Genomic DNA, 17110 nt, shown 5'->3' on the forward strand with positions numbered 1-17110 from the left:
TCCTGGGGCTAACTCATGGCCCATGATAGACATCCCCTGGCATACATGGGTAGGCATGTTTTTCATTTCAGGCCACATCCTCACGGGACTTCCCTGGTGGTCCAGTGGTTAAGAATTCACCTTGCAGTTCAAGGGATGTGGGTTTGATCCCTGATTGGGGAACTAAGATTCCACATGCCATGAAGCAACTAAGCTCTCGACACAACTACTGAGTCTAAGAGCCACAATTAGACAGTCCATATGCCACAATGAAGATCATGTGTGCTGCAACTAAGACATCAATGCAGCCAAAAAAAAAAAGGCCATATCCTCCTGATTCGGGGTAGGGGGTTAGGGAAGGAGAGGTCAGTGTGGTCAGAGCAATCTCTACATTTCCGGTTAGGAGTGGCCACAGGGAGAAGGGCCATCACCAGTTTAAGATCTGCTTATGTCACTGTCAAGAGAATACAGAAATTGCTGTGAAGTTTGTGCTTAGGGGTCTAGAACCAACACATGGATCACTGAGCCTTTAGATCTGTGGCCACATGAGTGACACTTGGGAGGGGCAGGGGATCATGAATAGGAGTGGATGGTAGCCATAGAAGCCCTTCTGGAACCCTCCAGGCTGGCCTAGACTGCTGGACTTCAGCTCTGGGACCTGAATCCAACATTTCAGAATTTCTCAGAAGTACCTCAGGACTCTTGGTCCTCATGAGGGTTCCTGGCATCACTTGGATCCCTCTGCTGTAGCATCTGGGCGACAATCTCTTCCAGGACCATCTTTAAGGAGCTGTCATTTCCACTCAATTTCTTTTTTTTTTTTTTTTCCAGAGTCTGAGTCTCCAGGGAGGAAATGAGAGTTTTGGCGGGACTGACCAGGATGGGAGGGACCAGGGAAATGAGCAGATGGGGCTTTGACTGCACAGTTATCTTTTGAAGGCCTGAAACGCTGCCCCCTCCTAACTGAGGCCCAGGGGAGGAAGGAAGCATGGTTTCCCTGGCAGAGGGCTGCCCACTGAGCATCCAGCAGGGCACCAGCTGGGCATGTGCAGCAGTAGGGCCGCATCCTGCTCACCTGGGCAGGCTGGACCTGGAGGTCCTGGTGCTAATTCCAGGCTCCCTGGACTGGAGTGCCTTCCAGCCTGCTATGCACTTCAGTCTCCTCCTTCGCCAAATGAGCCCCCACCTTGCACACAGGCAACAGAAGGCGGCTTCTCAGCATCTCCACCCCTGCCTGCCTCCATCCCCTCACCTCCTAGCTCGTCCCTGCATCTCCAGTCCTTTCCTGCACAGTCCTGCAGCCAGAGTGAGATGATATACTCAAAAGTCAGACCAGGTCATTCCCTTTCTTAAAACCTGCTGAGAGACTTCCCTGATGGTCCAGAGGTTAAGAATCCGCCTTGCAATACAGGAGACATGGGTTCGATCCCTGGTGGGCAAACAAGGATCCCACCTGTGGCGGAGCAACTAAGACCCGACGCAGCCAAATAATAAATACTAAAAAAAAGAAAAAAAAAAAAAAAGCTGCCGACATCTTCCCATGACAATGTAAATGAAGTCCTGATCCTACCCCCCAGCTTCTCCCATCTCCTCTTGTGCCACTGTGTGGCTGCTGTGTGCCAGGCGCACTCGAACATGCCAGCCTTGCTCCTGTCTGAGGTCCTTGCCTTTGCCCTGCTGCTTGTCTGGGACTCCCCCTTCCTACCCCACTTCTCATCTTCAGGTGGCTAGTTCTGCTGTCCGCTCCTGTCCATCCTTTCTAAAATAATTCCCAGGCCAGCCTGAATTACTGTCTTTACAGTTCTACTCCTTTTTACAGACATCTAATTATTTGCTTGTGTGTGTGTGTGTGTTAGTTGCTCAGTTGTGTCTGATTCTTTGAGACTGTAGAGTACAGTCCCATGGACTGTAGGCTGACACGCTCCTCTGTCCAAAGAATTTTCTAGGCAAGTATACTGGAGGGGGTTGCCATTTCCTTTTCTCCAGAGGATCTTCCCAAGCCAGGCATTGAACCAGGGTCTCCTGCATTGCAGGTGTATGCTTTACCATCTGAGCTACTAGGGAAGCCCAGTTATTTGCTAACTGTCACTCATCTCATTAGAATGGAATCCATGGGTGGAGAACTTGTTGGTTCTCTTCACCCCTGAATCCCCAATGTCTTGATCAGAACTTGGTGCATAGTAGGCACTCCGGAAATATGTCTTGACCAACTGGACAAATGAATAATTGGACTAAAGCAGCTTTATTGCTTTCACAGGAGATAACTTTTGAGGCTAATGTGAGCAAAAAGAGGGCGTGTACCTCAGGACGGTTCACAAAGGGACAAAGGTCAAACCCCTCACCCCCCCCCCAGAGAAGTGAACCTTGGAGGTGGGATGACATCCAGTAATTATTGTGCATTTTCGGTATTTTGGTTTTAAAAGAATACTTATCTCTTAGATGTATATATGGAAATATTCACAGGTAAAATATCTAAATTCTTAGGAGTTGCTTCAAAATCCTATTGCCCCCCCCAAAAAAATCCTATTGCAGTGGGGGGACTGGAGGGGGTGGGGACAGCACAGATTGGCCGAGAGTGAGAATTACTGAAACTAGATGATAGGAAATGGGAGTTCTTTATACTATTCCGATGACTTTAATAATGTATTTGAAAATTTTCAGAATACACAATTTAAAATATTTCCCCCACTTTTCTAGCTACATAGGTTTGTGCAAGTGACTTAACCTTTCTGTGCCTCAGTTTACTTTTGTGCGAAATGGGGAGAATGATAGCTCCCTTCTGAGATGGTTGTGAGGATTGAGGAGCTAACAGGTAGAGTGCTTAGCACAGAGCTGGGTTCATCGAGGCACACCGGGGCAGAAGGGCACACACTGTTCCAGGTGGGAGCTCAGAGGAGGTAAAGAGGGAGCCAGCTGGGTAAGAGCCTCTTTCCTTGGGAAAGCGCTGGGAAATTCACTCCCCACCCCTTGTTATCACACTTGAAATGTCTCCCCTGGAATAGAATTCTGGTGTGAAAGCACCAGCCTTCTCAAGTTTGATCTTCTTTTAAAAGATACGCTTCTCTCTCCTCCCTTCTCCCGTCTCCAGATCATGGGAGATCATACCAGCTTGTATTTCAGGAAGTGAGAAAAGCAAATCTGAGCAGCGATGCCAGCAATGGAGACTAAATGAATTCACAGATTGGGAAAGCACCGAGCAAAGCTGTTCCTGCTGGTGTCTTCAGTTCCCCAGGGATTCTTTCACCTCCTTCTCTGCCCACCCCTGCCTCGAGGAGAATGGGAGGTGGTAAGGTTCTCGGTGCCGAGGGAGCCCCCGGCATCTGGCCTCACCTTCCACGCACATGCAGTCGTCAAAGCATTTGTTGTTCAGGCCTCGGTTGTGGGGCGTGCAGAGATGCTCCCGGAGGTCGCAGCAGGTCCCTGCCCACATGGCAAGCACACGCGGTCAGCCGTGCCGAGCAGACCCCCCCTGCCGCCCCATACACGCTCCCGCTGGACAGGAGATCCATCATCTCCATGGCGGGGCTGCCCCTGGCTGGGTGGACCATATGGTGCACAAGCCTCCCAGCCGGAACCACCAACGGACGTCCTGGCTGAGGTCCCCAGAGGGCGGGCGGCTGAGACCCTAGACGCCCCAGATGGGCAATTGATTGATCACGGGAGGAGGAAAGGCACTGTTGATTCCCCACTGGGTGGAAAGGCTAGGGGGCCGCCAGGTGTGGAGTCAGTGTGGAGCTGGGAGGGGCTGCAGGGATCATGGACGCCAACGTCCTCTTTTGACAGATGGGGAAACAGAAGCCCCTGAGACACAGCCCCAGGCATGACCTCGCCCACCACAGAGCCAGCTCTCAGAGCCGCTGTCCAGTTGGCCCAAACTTGAGCCTTTTCTTCCTGCTCTGGGTGGAAAAACCATTTGGAAGGGAAACAGCTTGTCAGGGAGCTGGTGGTCTGGCTTACACAATGCCAAATGGTTCGGTTGCTGTTTTGTAGAATATTCTGGTTACTGAATTAACAGGTGCCAAGGTGTGCCACTCGAGTCTCTGCCCTTGCAATCCACTGGCCAAGAGAGCAGTTAGCCACCAGCCCCCGCTGTTAACACCTTCAGGAGCCTCCTGGGCTGATGATGTCACACTGGGCCTGAGCAGAACATCCCAGGCAGTGACTGGCTGCCAGGGCCTGGCTATTTCTGCACAGTGGGGGCCTCTTCTAACAGGGAGTCTTTGTTCTGGAGCTGCCCATTGGGCTGGCTGAGATTGTATCAGACTCCTGTCCATTCCTCCTTCCTCCCGCTTTCATTGTTCACAGGCCTTATCCCCTACCATCCCCAGAAACCTCCTGGCCTTCTAACTCCATCTCGGTTTCAGCTTCCCAGAAGTCCCGAGTGACCCAGTCGAGGGCTAGCGGTTTAGACCATCCATCCAAACCCCAGGTCCCTGTTCTCAGACTGTCTTGATGGGCTCAGCTGCTGAACAGGTCAGGATGTTATCAAAGCACCCACAGGAGCCCAGCAGTGTCACAACAGGGTGAGGACAGAATGAAGCCCGACAAGACATTAGGGAGAAGTCGGGAGAAGGGTCATCCTGAATTGAAGCAGTGTGGGGCAGTGGTTAGAACCAGCAGACTCAGGTTTGAGCCACTTCCGAGTTCTGTGATCACAGCTGAAACACTTGGCCTCTCTGAGCCTCAATTTCCTTGCCTGAAAATTGGGAATGACAGGGTCCCTCTCTGTCTGGGTTGCTGTGAGGATGAAATAGAATAAAGTATGGCAGCAACTCTCATCAAAGTGGTTGTTATTATTTACTACCCCTAAAGGATCCTTCTCATGTGTCTGGGAAGACCCACCCACTCCCACCCCCCCACAACGGTTCCCCCAGTGCCCTGTCTACTGCCTGGAACACGATGCTGGTTCGGTACCTGGCAGGCAGTCCTGGTGATGGTCACAGGGCTCCCCTTTAGCCGGCGATGTTTCGTTCCCATCACTGGAGAGTTTGCCGCGGTGTTTCTCTGGGGAAAACAGGACCTGTGGTTAGAGGCTGAGGCTCATCAGAGCAGAGATTAAGCACTGGATGCCAGGGTCAGAGTGCTCACACCACCACTTCCGCAGTGTGGCTTGGGTAAGACAACAAGCCTCTCTGCCTTAGTTTTATCTTCTCTAAAATGGGATCAGGGGACTTCCCTGGCAGTCCACTGGTTAAGACTCTGTGCTCCTAATGCAAGGGGCACGGGTTCTATCCCTGGTCGAGGAACTAGGATCCCATATGCCACATGGAGTGGACAAAAAAAAGGGGGGACTTCCCTGGTGGTTCTCTGGTAGCTCAGATGGTAAAGAATCTGCCTACAATGAAGGAGGCCTGGGTTCGATACCTAGATCAGGAAGATCCCCTGGAGAAGAGAATGGCAACAAACTCCAGTATTCTTGCCTAGAGAATTCCTTGGACGGAGGAGTCTGGAGGGTCATGGGGTCCCAAAGAGTCAGACACGACTAAGCTACTAACACACACTCCCTCGTGGTTCAGTGGTAAAGAATCCACCTACCAAAGTAGGAGACATGGATTCAATCCCCTGGTGAGGAAGATCCCACATGCCTCGGAGCAACTAAACTGGTGTGCTGCAACTCCTGAGCCTGTGCTCTAGAGCCTGGGGAGCCACATCTACTGGAGCCCACCTGCCCTAGAGCCGGTGCTCCCCAACAAGAGAAGCCACCGCAGTGAGCAGTCCCTGCCCCTCAACTCAACTAGAGAGTAGCCCCCGCTCTCTGCAACTAGAGAAGAGCCCAGCAGCAGCAAAGACTCAGCCAAAATAAATAAATACAAACAAAAATTTTAAATACTTTTAAAAAAGGCAGAGGGGATCAACAGCAGAACAGACCTGTTTTGTTTTATTTTTTCTTCAGGTTAAAGGAGTAGCTAGTTGGAATCCGTCTGGTGTGTGATGAGCACTTGAGAGCAACATGTCTATTTCAGGTATCTGTTCCCTTATAGGCTCCATGCCCCTCTCCCCAACTTGGACATCTGTAGGTCAGGCTGGGGTAACCAGGCCCCTATCCCAAGGCACGGTGGGGGAGGAGAGGAGCCCAGCAGGGGCATGGAGGGGTGGGCAGACATACCTTTCTTCCTTGTGGATGGCCAGACCTCAGGCTTTAAGTCTTCATAGTCAGTCCAGTCGAACAAAGCCATGTCCAGTGTGGGCATCACCTCCCCGTCAGGCCTGGGGTGAGCCTGCAGAGGAGGGTGGAGAAGAGGGAGCCTGAAGATCCCAAAAGGTGGAAGAAGAAATGTGGGGTCCCAGGATCAGAGGGCAAAGGAGGGGCTCCTCCTAGGCCAGCTCATGGCGTGTTGGACAGCCTGCAATCTCAGCCTGGGGAATTCGAGATGGCCTCCAGGACTTGGGCTCCAGCAGCTACCTGGGCAGTGTCTTCCCAGAGCAGCCACCCCCAGGCAGGACAGCACCTACAGGCAGCTGCTGCAGTCCCCAGGCTCTCTGCGGGCTGGGGCTGGGGAGGCAGCCATGTCCGCTCAGGAGGAAGCCCAGCTGCTCGCTCCCCCGTCCCTTCTCTCCCCTACAGATGTCCTCAGTTCTCCATGGCATGGCACTGTTGAGGCCATGCCCATAGCTCAGTTCTACTCTAGACCCCCTCGGCCCCACCCTTTGTGGTTTCAGGGCTGGATCTGTGCACAGTAGAACATGGGCAATAATGGCTCAGCGGTAAAGAATTCGCCTGTCATGAGAGCCACAGGAGACCTGGGTTCGATCCCTGGGTCAGGAAGATCCCCTGGAGGAGGGCATGGCAACCCACTCCAGTATTCTTGCCTGGAGAACACCATGGACAGAGGAGCCTGGCAGGCTACAGCCCATAGGGTCACAAAAAGTGGGACATGATTGAAGTGATTGAGCATGTAAGCATGCCATAGGGCTGGATTCTCAACAGATGGGCTTCAGGGAGCCCTTCAATGGCATGGATAACAGTGGATTTGTTGGAAATGGTTTATCGGGATCTCAAGGGAGTGCAAGACCCAAAAAGAGAATAAGGAAGATCTCCTGCTAAAAAAGTTTTACTTCTTCTACATATATTATTTTATTGGTTATGTTTAATGATTTTATTTTGAAAAAATGTTCAAAGCCACAGAAGAGGTGCAATGACACACTTTGTGTTAATTGCAAGAATAAATACCCTTTGTCTAGACTCACCAAGGGGTTTTCCCTGGTGGCTCACTTGGTAAAGAATTCACCTGCAATGCAAGAGACCTAGGTTCCATCCCTGGGTTGAAATGATCCCTTGGAGAAATAAATGGCAACCCACTCCAGTAGTCTTGCCTGGAAGATCCCAGGGATGGAGGACCCTGGTGGACTATAGTCCGTGGGGTTGCAAAGGGTCGGGTACGACTTTGCGACTAAACTACCATAGACTCACCAATGGTTGTTGTGTTTGCCACATTTGCTTGCTTGCTCCCTCTCTTTTTAAAGGTCTGAAGCAGATGCGTCAAAGTGTTAACTAAAGCTTGTTAATTCTGGATTGTGGGGACATGGTTTTAGACATTGTTATTCTCTGACCTTTGTGGGATGTACAAAATTCTTCCCCCAAAGCCTGACTTTTCTAGGTTCAGAGACCAGTGTGCTGAGCTGGCACTTGATTCCTTGGCATTCCATAGAATGAGCCCCTGGACCACTGCCTGGACAGTGGCAGCACTCCCTGGACAGTGGGCCAGCTGGCCATAGCTGGGCTAGATGGGCATCAGGAGAACCGGCTTCCACCAGCCTCATGAGCCTGGACCAACTCCCTCCTGCCCCTGTGCCTCAGTCTCCCTAAAGGTACTAGGAAGGGTTTGCATGAGGTCATCCCAAGGACCCTCCCAGCCCCTTACCTGGGGCCACAGGGATGTGACCGGCAGGATCAGGGACTCTTCAGTGGCAGGTGCCTCAAAGGTGGTGAGGTAGAGTATGGTGGGGGCCAGGCTGGTGGAGGATTCCTCCATCAAAGCATCTGGGGACTGGTCTTCTGAGAGCTCCGCCTTCTTCATCAGGGAGCTGGGGCCTCTGACCAAGGCTCGGCCTGAGACAAGGAGCAGGGAACACAGCGACTTTATCTGCTCATCACCCCCTATCAGCCCACAGCAGGACCCGCATTTTTTGCTGCTAGTTAGGGGGCAGCAGGAACCATAGGACAAGTTATTGGCTCAACCAGCATCCCCGTTGCCCACCCTCCTGGGGAGGGGGCTGGAAACAGGAGGCTGGGGGCATGATAAGGGGGGATGTCTAGGATGAACTTGCAGTGTTGCTGGGGATTCTCCCTCTAAAACAACATTCCAGCAAGTCCAAGTCCAGCTTGATGGAGTGCAGCCAGGGATGTAAGTGCAACAAATGGAAACCAGTAAGATTAACCATGGAAGGTTTCCTGGAGGAGGTGAAGTTTGAGTAGGGGAGTAAGGTGATGAGGCTGAGAAGCATTGCAGAGGGGAGAGGCCTTTGAGAAGGCTGGGAAGTGAGAACTCCCTACGTGGTGATGATGACCCTGCTTGCTGAGCACATGCTGCAGCTGGGACCATGCTGCATGCTGGGTCCTGCTTTACAAGCATTATTTCACCTAACCTTTGCAGGAGCTGTAGGAGGAAGGTACTCTTTCAGTCTCATCTACAGGGAAGGAAACTAAAGCACAAGGAGGTTAGGTGACTTGCCTGAGGGTGCACAGCCAGCGAGTATTGAAATCTGAATTTGAACCCAGGTCCATCTAATGCAGAATCAATACTTTTAACCACTGATGCCGCCCTTCCAAGATACACAGGCATGGGGTAGGATGAGTGTGAGGGGGAAAGTGCAGGGTTGGGAAGTGGTCAGGAAGCAGCTTCCCTGGTGGTTCAGTCGGTAGAGTCTGCCTGCAATGCGGGAGACCTGGGTTCAATCCCTGGGTCAGGAGGATTTCCTGGAGAAGAAAATGGCAACCCATTCCAGGATTCTTGCCTGGAAAATTGCATGGACAGAGAAGCCTGATGGGCTACAGTCCATGGGGTCACAAAGAGCAGGGCATAACTGAGTGACTAACACACACACGCACACAGGAGCCAGGAGGCTTCAAGAAAAGCTAGAGGGCCCACGCTTATGCTTGCCTCTTTTTCTCAGACAAGAGCTGACTTTAAGGTTGGTTGGGTCCATTGGTGGGGCCACCCCACCCTTCTAAGATGAATCCAGCCTGAGCTCTAGATGCCCACTGTCCCCTCCTCCACTCACTCACTCTTGTGGGAGGGCCCCATTGGTCCACTGGAACTGGGACTGGAGCTGGGCTGGGCTGAGTCCATGCAGGGTGTATGCCTTCCAGTTTGACATCAAGGATGTCACCACCCTCACACCAACCTGACACATGATCCCCGGGGGTGGGAGGCTGAGAATCTAAGCTGGGCTCCCCTCTTCTGACTGTGTTTTGTCCACCTGAGGGGTTTCAGTGGGCCTGGCAAGGAAACAAGCCTCAATTGTTTGCAGGAGAAAAGGGGGCTGAGCCTCCATCACCCACTTCCTGCAGAACCCCGTCCCCATCTATGCCTGCGGCTCTTGGCCCACCCCTAAAGGCAGTCTTGTCACACAAAGAGACTTGAAGCTGAGGCTACCTGCCTGGACTCTCGCCAGGGGAGACTGGGGAGGGGTCAGCTGGGTGGAGATGCTGAAACATGTTGTTCCGGGGAGTCTGTAGCTCACAGGGCATTTGGGAACATGAAGGAAGGTAAGGAGGTTGGACTCTTGAGAGTCTCTTGGACAGCAAGGAGATCAAACCCAGTCAATCCTGAAGGAAATCAACCCTGAATATTCATTGGAAGGACTGATGCTGAAGCTGAAGCTCCAATACTTTGGCCACCTGATGCAAAGAGCCGACTCATTGGAAAAGACCCTGATGCTGGGAAAAATTGAGAGCAAGAGGAGAAGGGGATGACAGAAGATGAGATGGTTGGATGGCATCACTAGCTCAATGGACATGAGTTTGAGAAGTCTGGGAGATAGTGAAGGACAGGGAAGCCTGGCATGCTGCAGTCCATGGGGTCACAAAGAGTCGGACACGACTGAGTGACTGAACAACAACAAATAAGGATGGGGAGGAAACTCCATCAACAAACAGGGCAGAGGCAGGAGAAATAAGGACGTGACCGCTCTCCTTGGGTCAGCCATGTCCAGGTCAGAGGACATGGGTGGATTCAGCATTGAGAGAAAGTTGAGAATTAACTACTGAATAGAAACAACCACTGCTGCTGCCCCTGCCAAATGACAGGCACTGTTTTAGGTACTCCGGATAGCAAGATTTCTCTGAGTCTACCGTGAGGATAAGAGGGGGTCTTGCCTTCATTTTGCAGAAACCAAGGCACGGAAAGGTGACTTGCCAGGAAGTCATGGAGCCAGAATCTGAATTGGAGCAGATCTGGCTTCAGAGTCTAAGCTCTTGGCCTCTGCTCTGTGTTTCAGCGCTGATTAAATGATGTGCTTGGGAGGCACTGAATTGTCCCATCTCTGCTCAGGACTTACAATGGGATGGATTTAGGCCAGACACAAGGTAGAACTTCCTGAATCAGGAGGATCTATGGATAAGACTGAGCTCCTATGGCTACATATCCTTCTCTTCCTCCCCTGCTCCACCCTGACTCCGGCCTTTCACAGCGTCTCTTCTTACCAGATCCCTCTGAATCTAGTGAGACCCCTCTCTTCCTCTGAGGGTTCACAATCTGCCCTCTTTGGGGCATCCAGTTGTCCTCCCAGGAAGCTCCTGCCATTGACCCCACCCCCAGCCTCCATGTCCGTCACCTGAAGTCCGTCCCCTTGGTCATTTGGGTCTGACCCCTTTCCCCCACTGCCCCCCTCCCCCCATTGTAGGGCCCCACCCCCTCGCAGACCTCCAGCTACCTCTGTGCAGCCTCAATCTCTCCTTCCGTCTCTTGTGCTCCCTGCCTCGTTTCTTCACCCTCTCTGACCCTGGAGCCTGGCTCTCTTTCTCAGGGTAGGGCCGAGTCAGCCCCCGGAGCAGACCTTTGTCCTGCAGCAGACCTGCAGGACTCGACCCATGCAGCAGCCCCTCTGCCCCTGGGAGCCTGGAGGCCTGCCTGGTGGCAGTGACCACAGCCCCATCCTGGGTCCAGCCAGGTGTGCCTGGGCCCCGCTCTTTCTTGCCCAGGCCCCGCCGACGGTGGTGGCTGGCCTGAGGTGTCCACAGTGCTGGTCCCGAGAGGTCGATGTGATTCTCCGGGAGGTTCTGAGCAGAGCTTCCGGGTCCCAGGGAGCCTGCCAGGCTCAGCTCCAGGAGCAGGAGGAGGGCGAGGAGCAGCATGGGGGCAGCGTGGGTGGTGGGCTCAGCTGAGGGCTTCTTCCTGCAAGAAAAGTAGGACCATGAGGGGGCAGCTCTGCAGCCCTCCTCCTCCACATCCACAGTCCTCTCATTCACACTCTTCTTTTATAAGTTGCTTACTTACATTTATTTTTATTTATTTATCTGTTAGCCATGCCACAAGGCATACGGGATCCTGGTTTCCCAACCAGGGATCGAACCCATGCCCACTGCAATGGAAGCATGCAATCTTAACCACTGGACCACCAGGGCCGTCCCCCGCTAACTTACACTGTTATAGCCCCGTCTGTTTCAACAGGGATGGAGGGGGACTTTGATCTTCCCCCCACCCAGGGGACATTTGGCAACATATGGAAACATTTTAGGTGGCCCAAACTAGCACTACTGACTTTACTGGGTGGAGGCCAGAGATGCTGCTAAACACCCTCCAATGCACAGGACTGTCCTGGCCCAGAAAGACCACAGTGCCGAAGCTGAGAATCCCTGGGTTTCAATAGTTTCTTTAAGAAACACCCAGGTTCCAGTCTAGATTCCTTTCTTCTGTGCAAACCTCTGCCTTGGGCTAAGTTCCCAGGAATGAGCTGAGTCCCTCCAAGCTCAGAAATAGGCTTATAGTCCCAGAGACTTGACTCAAAGCCTAAAATCAAACAAATGAAATAAAAGCATTTGAGCACGTGCTGTAAGAAAGAATCGTGTTCCGTGCTTGGTCCTTTCGCTGACTCTCTGAAGTGGCGCCTATTATTTTCTGAAGTGGAAATTAAGGCTCAGAGAGGCTGAGTCACATGGAGTAAGTGGCATTTAGTCATTGCTAAGCCTGTGCCCTGAGCCCCCACGTGCTGTTCCCGGACAGCCCAGCCTTGCTTTCTCTCTTCCTCCAAGTTCCAGGCAGGTTCTGACAGGGCCGGCACTGTCCCTCCTGGGGCCGGGGGACGGGGAGCGCTTTGGAGGCTGGACTCTGACCCTGCAGGGTGGGATGAACTACCTCTGACCTCCCCTGGGGACAGCCTGTCCTTCTGCACTGGAACTTGGGGCATCTCATGGGACCTCACTGCTCCCCTCTTTGCACTGGAGGAAGAGTCAACATTCCCGAATGTTCCAGAAGAACTTGGAGTTAAGGCTCAGGAAAAGTGTGGTTGGGGGACAGTGGGGATGTCCCCTCCCCTCCCTGACAGTCCTCCCCTCTCCCCTTGACCCCACCAACCTCACCATGTCCCAGGCGAGTGGGGCACCAGGTTAGCTGGGCTGATTGAATTTTTACAGCCTCCCTGGGTCCCCTGCGTATTCCATTAAGCTCGCAAAGGTGCTTACACAACCGTCTCCTTGTGATTTGTGGCCTTATAACTGCCCAAGGCTGAGGAAAGGTTGATGGCCTGGGGACCTTGGCCAGCAGCTCTCCCTCCAGCCCCGTCAGTTCCTGCAGCCTCCGCCATGGCCATCCTGCCCCAGGTTCACCGTTAGTTAACCCCAAGTGAGGGGCCCTTGAAGTGGGCAGGGAGGGCAGGCTGACCCACTTGGGGAGGAGTCGGGGGGGTGGGGTGAAGCAGAGGGAGAGAAACAGCTCCTCCCCCACCTTGCCTGGTCACTGGCCTCCCTTTCTTCCCTTCATTCCCGCCTGGCATGTCCTAGTCCCCGGGGAGGCTCGGGCCCTGGCCTCCACCTCCCTGGGCTCTGCCCTGCCAGCCTCACCCCCAGCCTTTCCATAATGAGAGCCCTGGAGGCCGGTGCTCAGGCGGGCCTGCACTCCAGAGGCAGCCAGGTGGGAGGAGGAGGGGCCCTTTGAGGGGCTTGTCAGTCAAGCATTGTTCTGCTCCGGGGGACACTTCAAACCCTATTTCCAAGCCTCAGGCAGATGCCAAGCTGCATTTACCAGACTCCACCTTCCTCTCCCTGTGACTGAGGGAGGTGGAGTCTGTGTTGGATGCTGTTCCCCACCCAGCCCCCACTTCTGTCCTGCAGGGACATCACATGGACAGCCTGGGAGAAACCCACAGAGTGCCTGCATCGACAGGGAACCTTTGGGGCGTTGAGCAGGGAGTAGAATCCCTCCATCTTGAGGGTAGAGAGAAGCAAGGTGAGTCACCCAAAAAGTGCAGGCAAGAGACCAGATTAGTCTTGGTTAGGGGTGAGCAGCCCCATGTCGTGTAGGGGCAGCTTGCTGTCCCTGTGGACACACATGAGACCAATCAATGACTCAGAACTGGCCTCTGAGCTCGGTGACCAGCCCTGGCACTAGTCCCAGAGGACAGCATCTCCCCTGCAGAGCCAGGAGCTGAAGCCCAGCCCCACCCCAACTTTAGACAACCTCCTGCATCACAATCCCATCCACACTTGCCATCTCTCCCATCCACACTTGCCATCTCTCCCAATGAAGTCCTGATACCAAGCCCCTGCTGGTGACCATGGGTCTGTTCACTGTACCCAGGAACCCCAACTTCAGTGCCATCTTTGTTCCCTGCCCGCTTTGCACCCCACAAATCATGTATGGGGCCAACCTGAAGCAGGAAAGGGAGGATTTCAGCATGCCGGCCATCCCCTTCCTCAGACTTTTATTGGTACCATCCTGCCCCTGGCCATAGCCCATACTGCTGCCAAACTACTCTGATCTTGCTTACAACTGTCCCTGGCTCCCTATTCCCTTCCCATTTAACCACAGACTCCTCACCCTGGCACTCAAGATCTTGTGTAACATGGCCCCAACCTAATTGTGCAGCCCTGCCTTCTATTTCCTCCCCATCACAGCCAATAGAGATTATTCCCTGGGCCTCAAACACCCCCACCCCGCATCTTTCTTGTCTCTCTATTCTCGCTGATGCTACTCTATGGAAATCCTTCCTGTCCTCTGGGACTTGTCCCAAATGTCCCCTCTGACAGAAAGCCTTTTCTAGTTCCCCACTGAGATACAGTTCCCTCCTCAGGGATCCCACACAGCTCTGCCCAGATCATTTCCTGCTGGGCCAATCAGACCCCCGACTAGACAGGAAGTTCTGTCCCCCTTTTCCTTCTGTTCCTGACACATTACAAGGTTCTGCAAATAATAGGCACTTATAACTTTGGGCTTCCCTGGTGGCTCAGTGGTAAAGAACCCACCTGCCAATGCAGGAGATGCGGGTTTGACCCTTAGGTCAGGAAGATCCCCTGGAGAAGGAAATGGCAACCCACTCCAATATTCCTGCCTGGGAAATCCCATGGACAGAGGAGCCTGGCGAGCTATGGAGACACAAAGAGTTGGACACGCTAAGAGACTAAACAACAACTATGGATCAGAATGGAATCAAACTGATACCTGAGCCCAAGATCATACATAAATTCCCAGGGAGGGTGTATGTGTGTGTGTCTGAGTGTGTGTGTCTGGGTATGTATGTGTGAGTGTGTGTGTGTGTGTGTATGTGTGTGAGTGTGTGTGTGTCTGAGTGTGTGTGTGTCTGTTCCTGTGTCTGAGTATGTGTGTGTGTCTGAGTGTGTGTGTGTGTGTCTGAGTGTGTGTGTGTGTGTCTGAGTATGTGTGTTTCTGAGTGTGTGTGTGTGTCTGAGTGTGTGTGTGTGTGTCTGAGTGTGTGTGTGTGTGACAGAGAGAGGATGAGAGAGAGAGAGCATGTTGGACTGAAAGCTGGGGATCCCGGAGCCTCTTTACCCTGAAGACAGCATGGAGTCCTCTTTCCAAGCCCACAGGATTTGTACTTGAATCTTGGCACAGTGCAGCAGCCAAGATGCCAATCTGGCAAAGAGCTGCTTAGGAAACGCAGGCTGCTACAGGAGTCGTGCCAAGGATCCACAGCGATGAGGGCTCTGATCCATTTCTGCCGCTCAGGAAGCCAATTGGAGGCTGCCTCCCAAGGCACCAAGCAGCCAGGAGAGAAGCGGCAGCAGGTGCCCCGTCTTCCCGGGGTCCCCATCAACCCTGGATGGTTCTGCCTGTGGTTTGCACACAAAACCTACTCTTCTGGGCCTGGGTCTGGTTTACTTAGGACTAGGGACACTCAGCAGCACTTGAGGGACAGAAGGACCATCCACACCCAGAGATAGCTCTCTCACAACAGAGATCTAATAGTGGCTCCTTAAAAACTAAACTAAGCTAGAGCAATTGTCACCATAGGAGCTGCCATTCCCTGAGCGGCTGGGAAGCCAGACTCTGACAAGCTTATTTCATCCATTTTTTATTGCATCCTCTCAACTGCCCTGCATACGGCAGGTTGTTCTCCATATTTTTAAAATGAGAAAAGCCGGGCTCTGGGAAAGTGAGCCACAAGCACAAGGTGACAGCGCTGGCGAGTGACAGAGCCCCCCTCGGGGTCTGGGTTTTCTCTGCACCCAGCACACACGGACAGTCAGGTCCTTGCACCCCCTCACCCATCCTCTGAGCTTCAGTTGGGGGTTGTTTGCCTCTTCCATGTAATCTCCTACCATTGCTGTGAGTGTAGTCAGGGCCCAGAAGCCAGGCCAGGCTCTGGCAGCTAAGAGGAAACTGACAAAGGAGGAGGAAGGGGTTTGTTTCAAGCCCTCATCCTGTCCCCATACTGTGTGAAGTTAAACTGCCAGAGAGGTCTCCATCCAGAAGCCTGCAGGGATGCAGTGTCACATGCAAATGAAGGCAGTTAATGGAGTCTGGAGCCTGCTTTGACTCCTGAGCCCCCACCCCCTCTCCCCACAACAGCCTTGCATTTAGGGGCCAGGAGACTAGGCGGAGGCTCCTGCCTACCCGCCTGGCAGACAACTGTGGGGCCTGAATTCCTCCTTTACTGATCAGCTCACCCGATGCTTGATGGGTTGGAGGGGAGAGGGGGGCAGTTGGGGGGTGGGAGGTGGGAGCAGGGCTGGCTGAAAAGGGTTAGATGGGAATCCCAGGCCAGGGATATCAGTGAGGCTCTAATGGAGCTGAGGGGTTATGACACTCAGTCCAGGCTGTGAGCCAAACAACCACCCACTGGGAGAACTTAGCTATCAACCCCCACCCTTTCACCCTGGATCTCCATCTTGAGTGTGAAAGTGACACATCTGAGCGACCATATTTGGTAGACATGTTTCAGGGATTCTCTAAACATTTGATTCTAGCCTTAATTTTTAAATGTTTTAAAACTATTTTGCAAGCTGCAAGTCGCTCAGTCATGTCCAACTCTTTGCGACCCCAGGGACTATACAGTCTATGGAATTCTCTAGGCCAGAATATTGGAGTGGGCACCCTTTACCTTCTCTAGAGGATCTTCCCAACCCAGGTCTCCCACATTGCAGGTGGACTCTTTACCAGCTGAGCCACAAGGGAAGCCCAAGAATACTGGAGTGGGTAGCCTACTCCTTCTCCAGGGCATCTTCCTGACCCAGGAATCAAACCAGGATCTCCTGCATTGCGGGTGGATTCTTTACCAACTGAGCTATTAGGGAAGCCCATACTGTAGGTAAACTTCAATCGTGTCTATCTCTTTATGACCCTGTGGTCTGTAGCCTGCCAGGCTCCTCTGACCATGGGATTCTCCAGGCAAGAATACTGGAGTGGGTTGCCATGCCTCCTCTAGGGGATCATCCCAATCCAGGGATCCAATCCACGTCTCTCATGTCTCCCGCATTGGCAGGCAGGTTCTTTACCACTAGCATCACCTGGGAAGCAACAGCCACTCTCAAATGCGTTCTCTACCCAATTTTAACTCTTGCACAGCCCCACCATAACTTGGGCTTCTCCTGGGTCAGTGAAGAGTGTTCCAGGGATGAAATGTGAGCAGTTTAAAAGAACTGTTGACATCTGCTATGACTTATTTACACTCTCCAGGATTTTCTGAGCACCAACGACCAAGAGCCAGTTAGAGGCTCCACTTCATATTGACAAAT

At 52.9% G+C, this 17110-nt stretch overlaps 1 protein-coding gene across 1 annotated transcript in view; it reads right to left on the reverse strand.

The window, feature by feature from the left end:
• Window positions 1–11549, reverse strand: part of DRAXIN (dorsal inhibitory axon guidance protein) — a 17584-nt gene extending 6035 nt beyond the window's left edge. The window contains exons 1-5 of the mRNA XM_061382710.1: window positions 10855–11549; window positions 7842–8029; window positions 6086–6197; window positions 4894–4983; window positions 3310–3399 (exon numbers count right to left, since the gene is read on the reverse strand). Of these exons, the coding sequence (XP_061238694.1) occupies window positions 3310–3399; window positions 4894–4983; window positions 6086–6197; window positions 7842–8029; window positions 10855–11275 (901 nt within the window). The 5' untranslated portion in view covers window positions 11276–11549. The remainder of the gene's footprint in view (window positions 1–3309; window positions 3400–4893; window positions 4984–6085; window positions 6198–7841; window positions 8030–10854) is intronic.
• Window positions 11550–17110: the final 5561 nt, after the last annotated feature.

Source organism: Bos javanicus, chromosome 16 (genome assembly GCF_032452875.1).
Source record: "Bos javanicus breed banteng chromosome 16, ARS-OSU_banteng_1.0, whole genome shotgun sequence".
Taxonomy (NCBI): domain Eukaryota; kingdom Metazoa; phylum Chordata; class Mammalia; order Artiodactyla; family Bovidae; genus Bos; species Bos javanicus.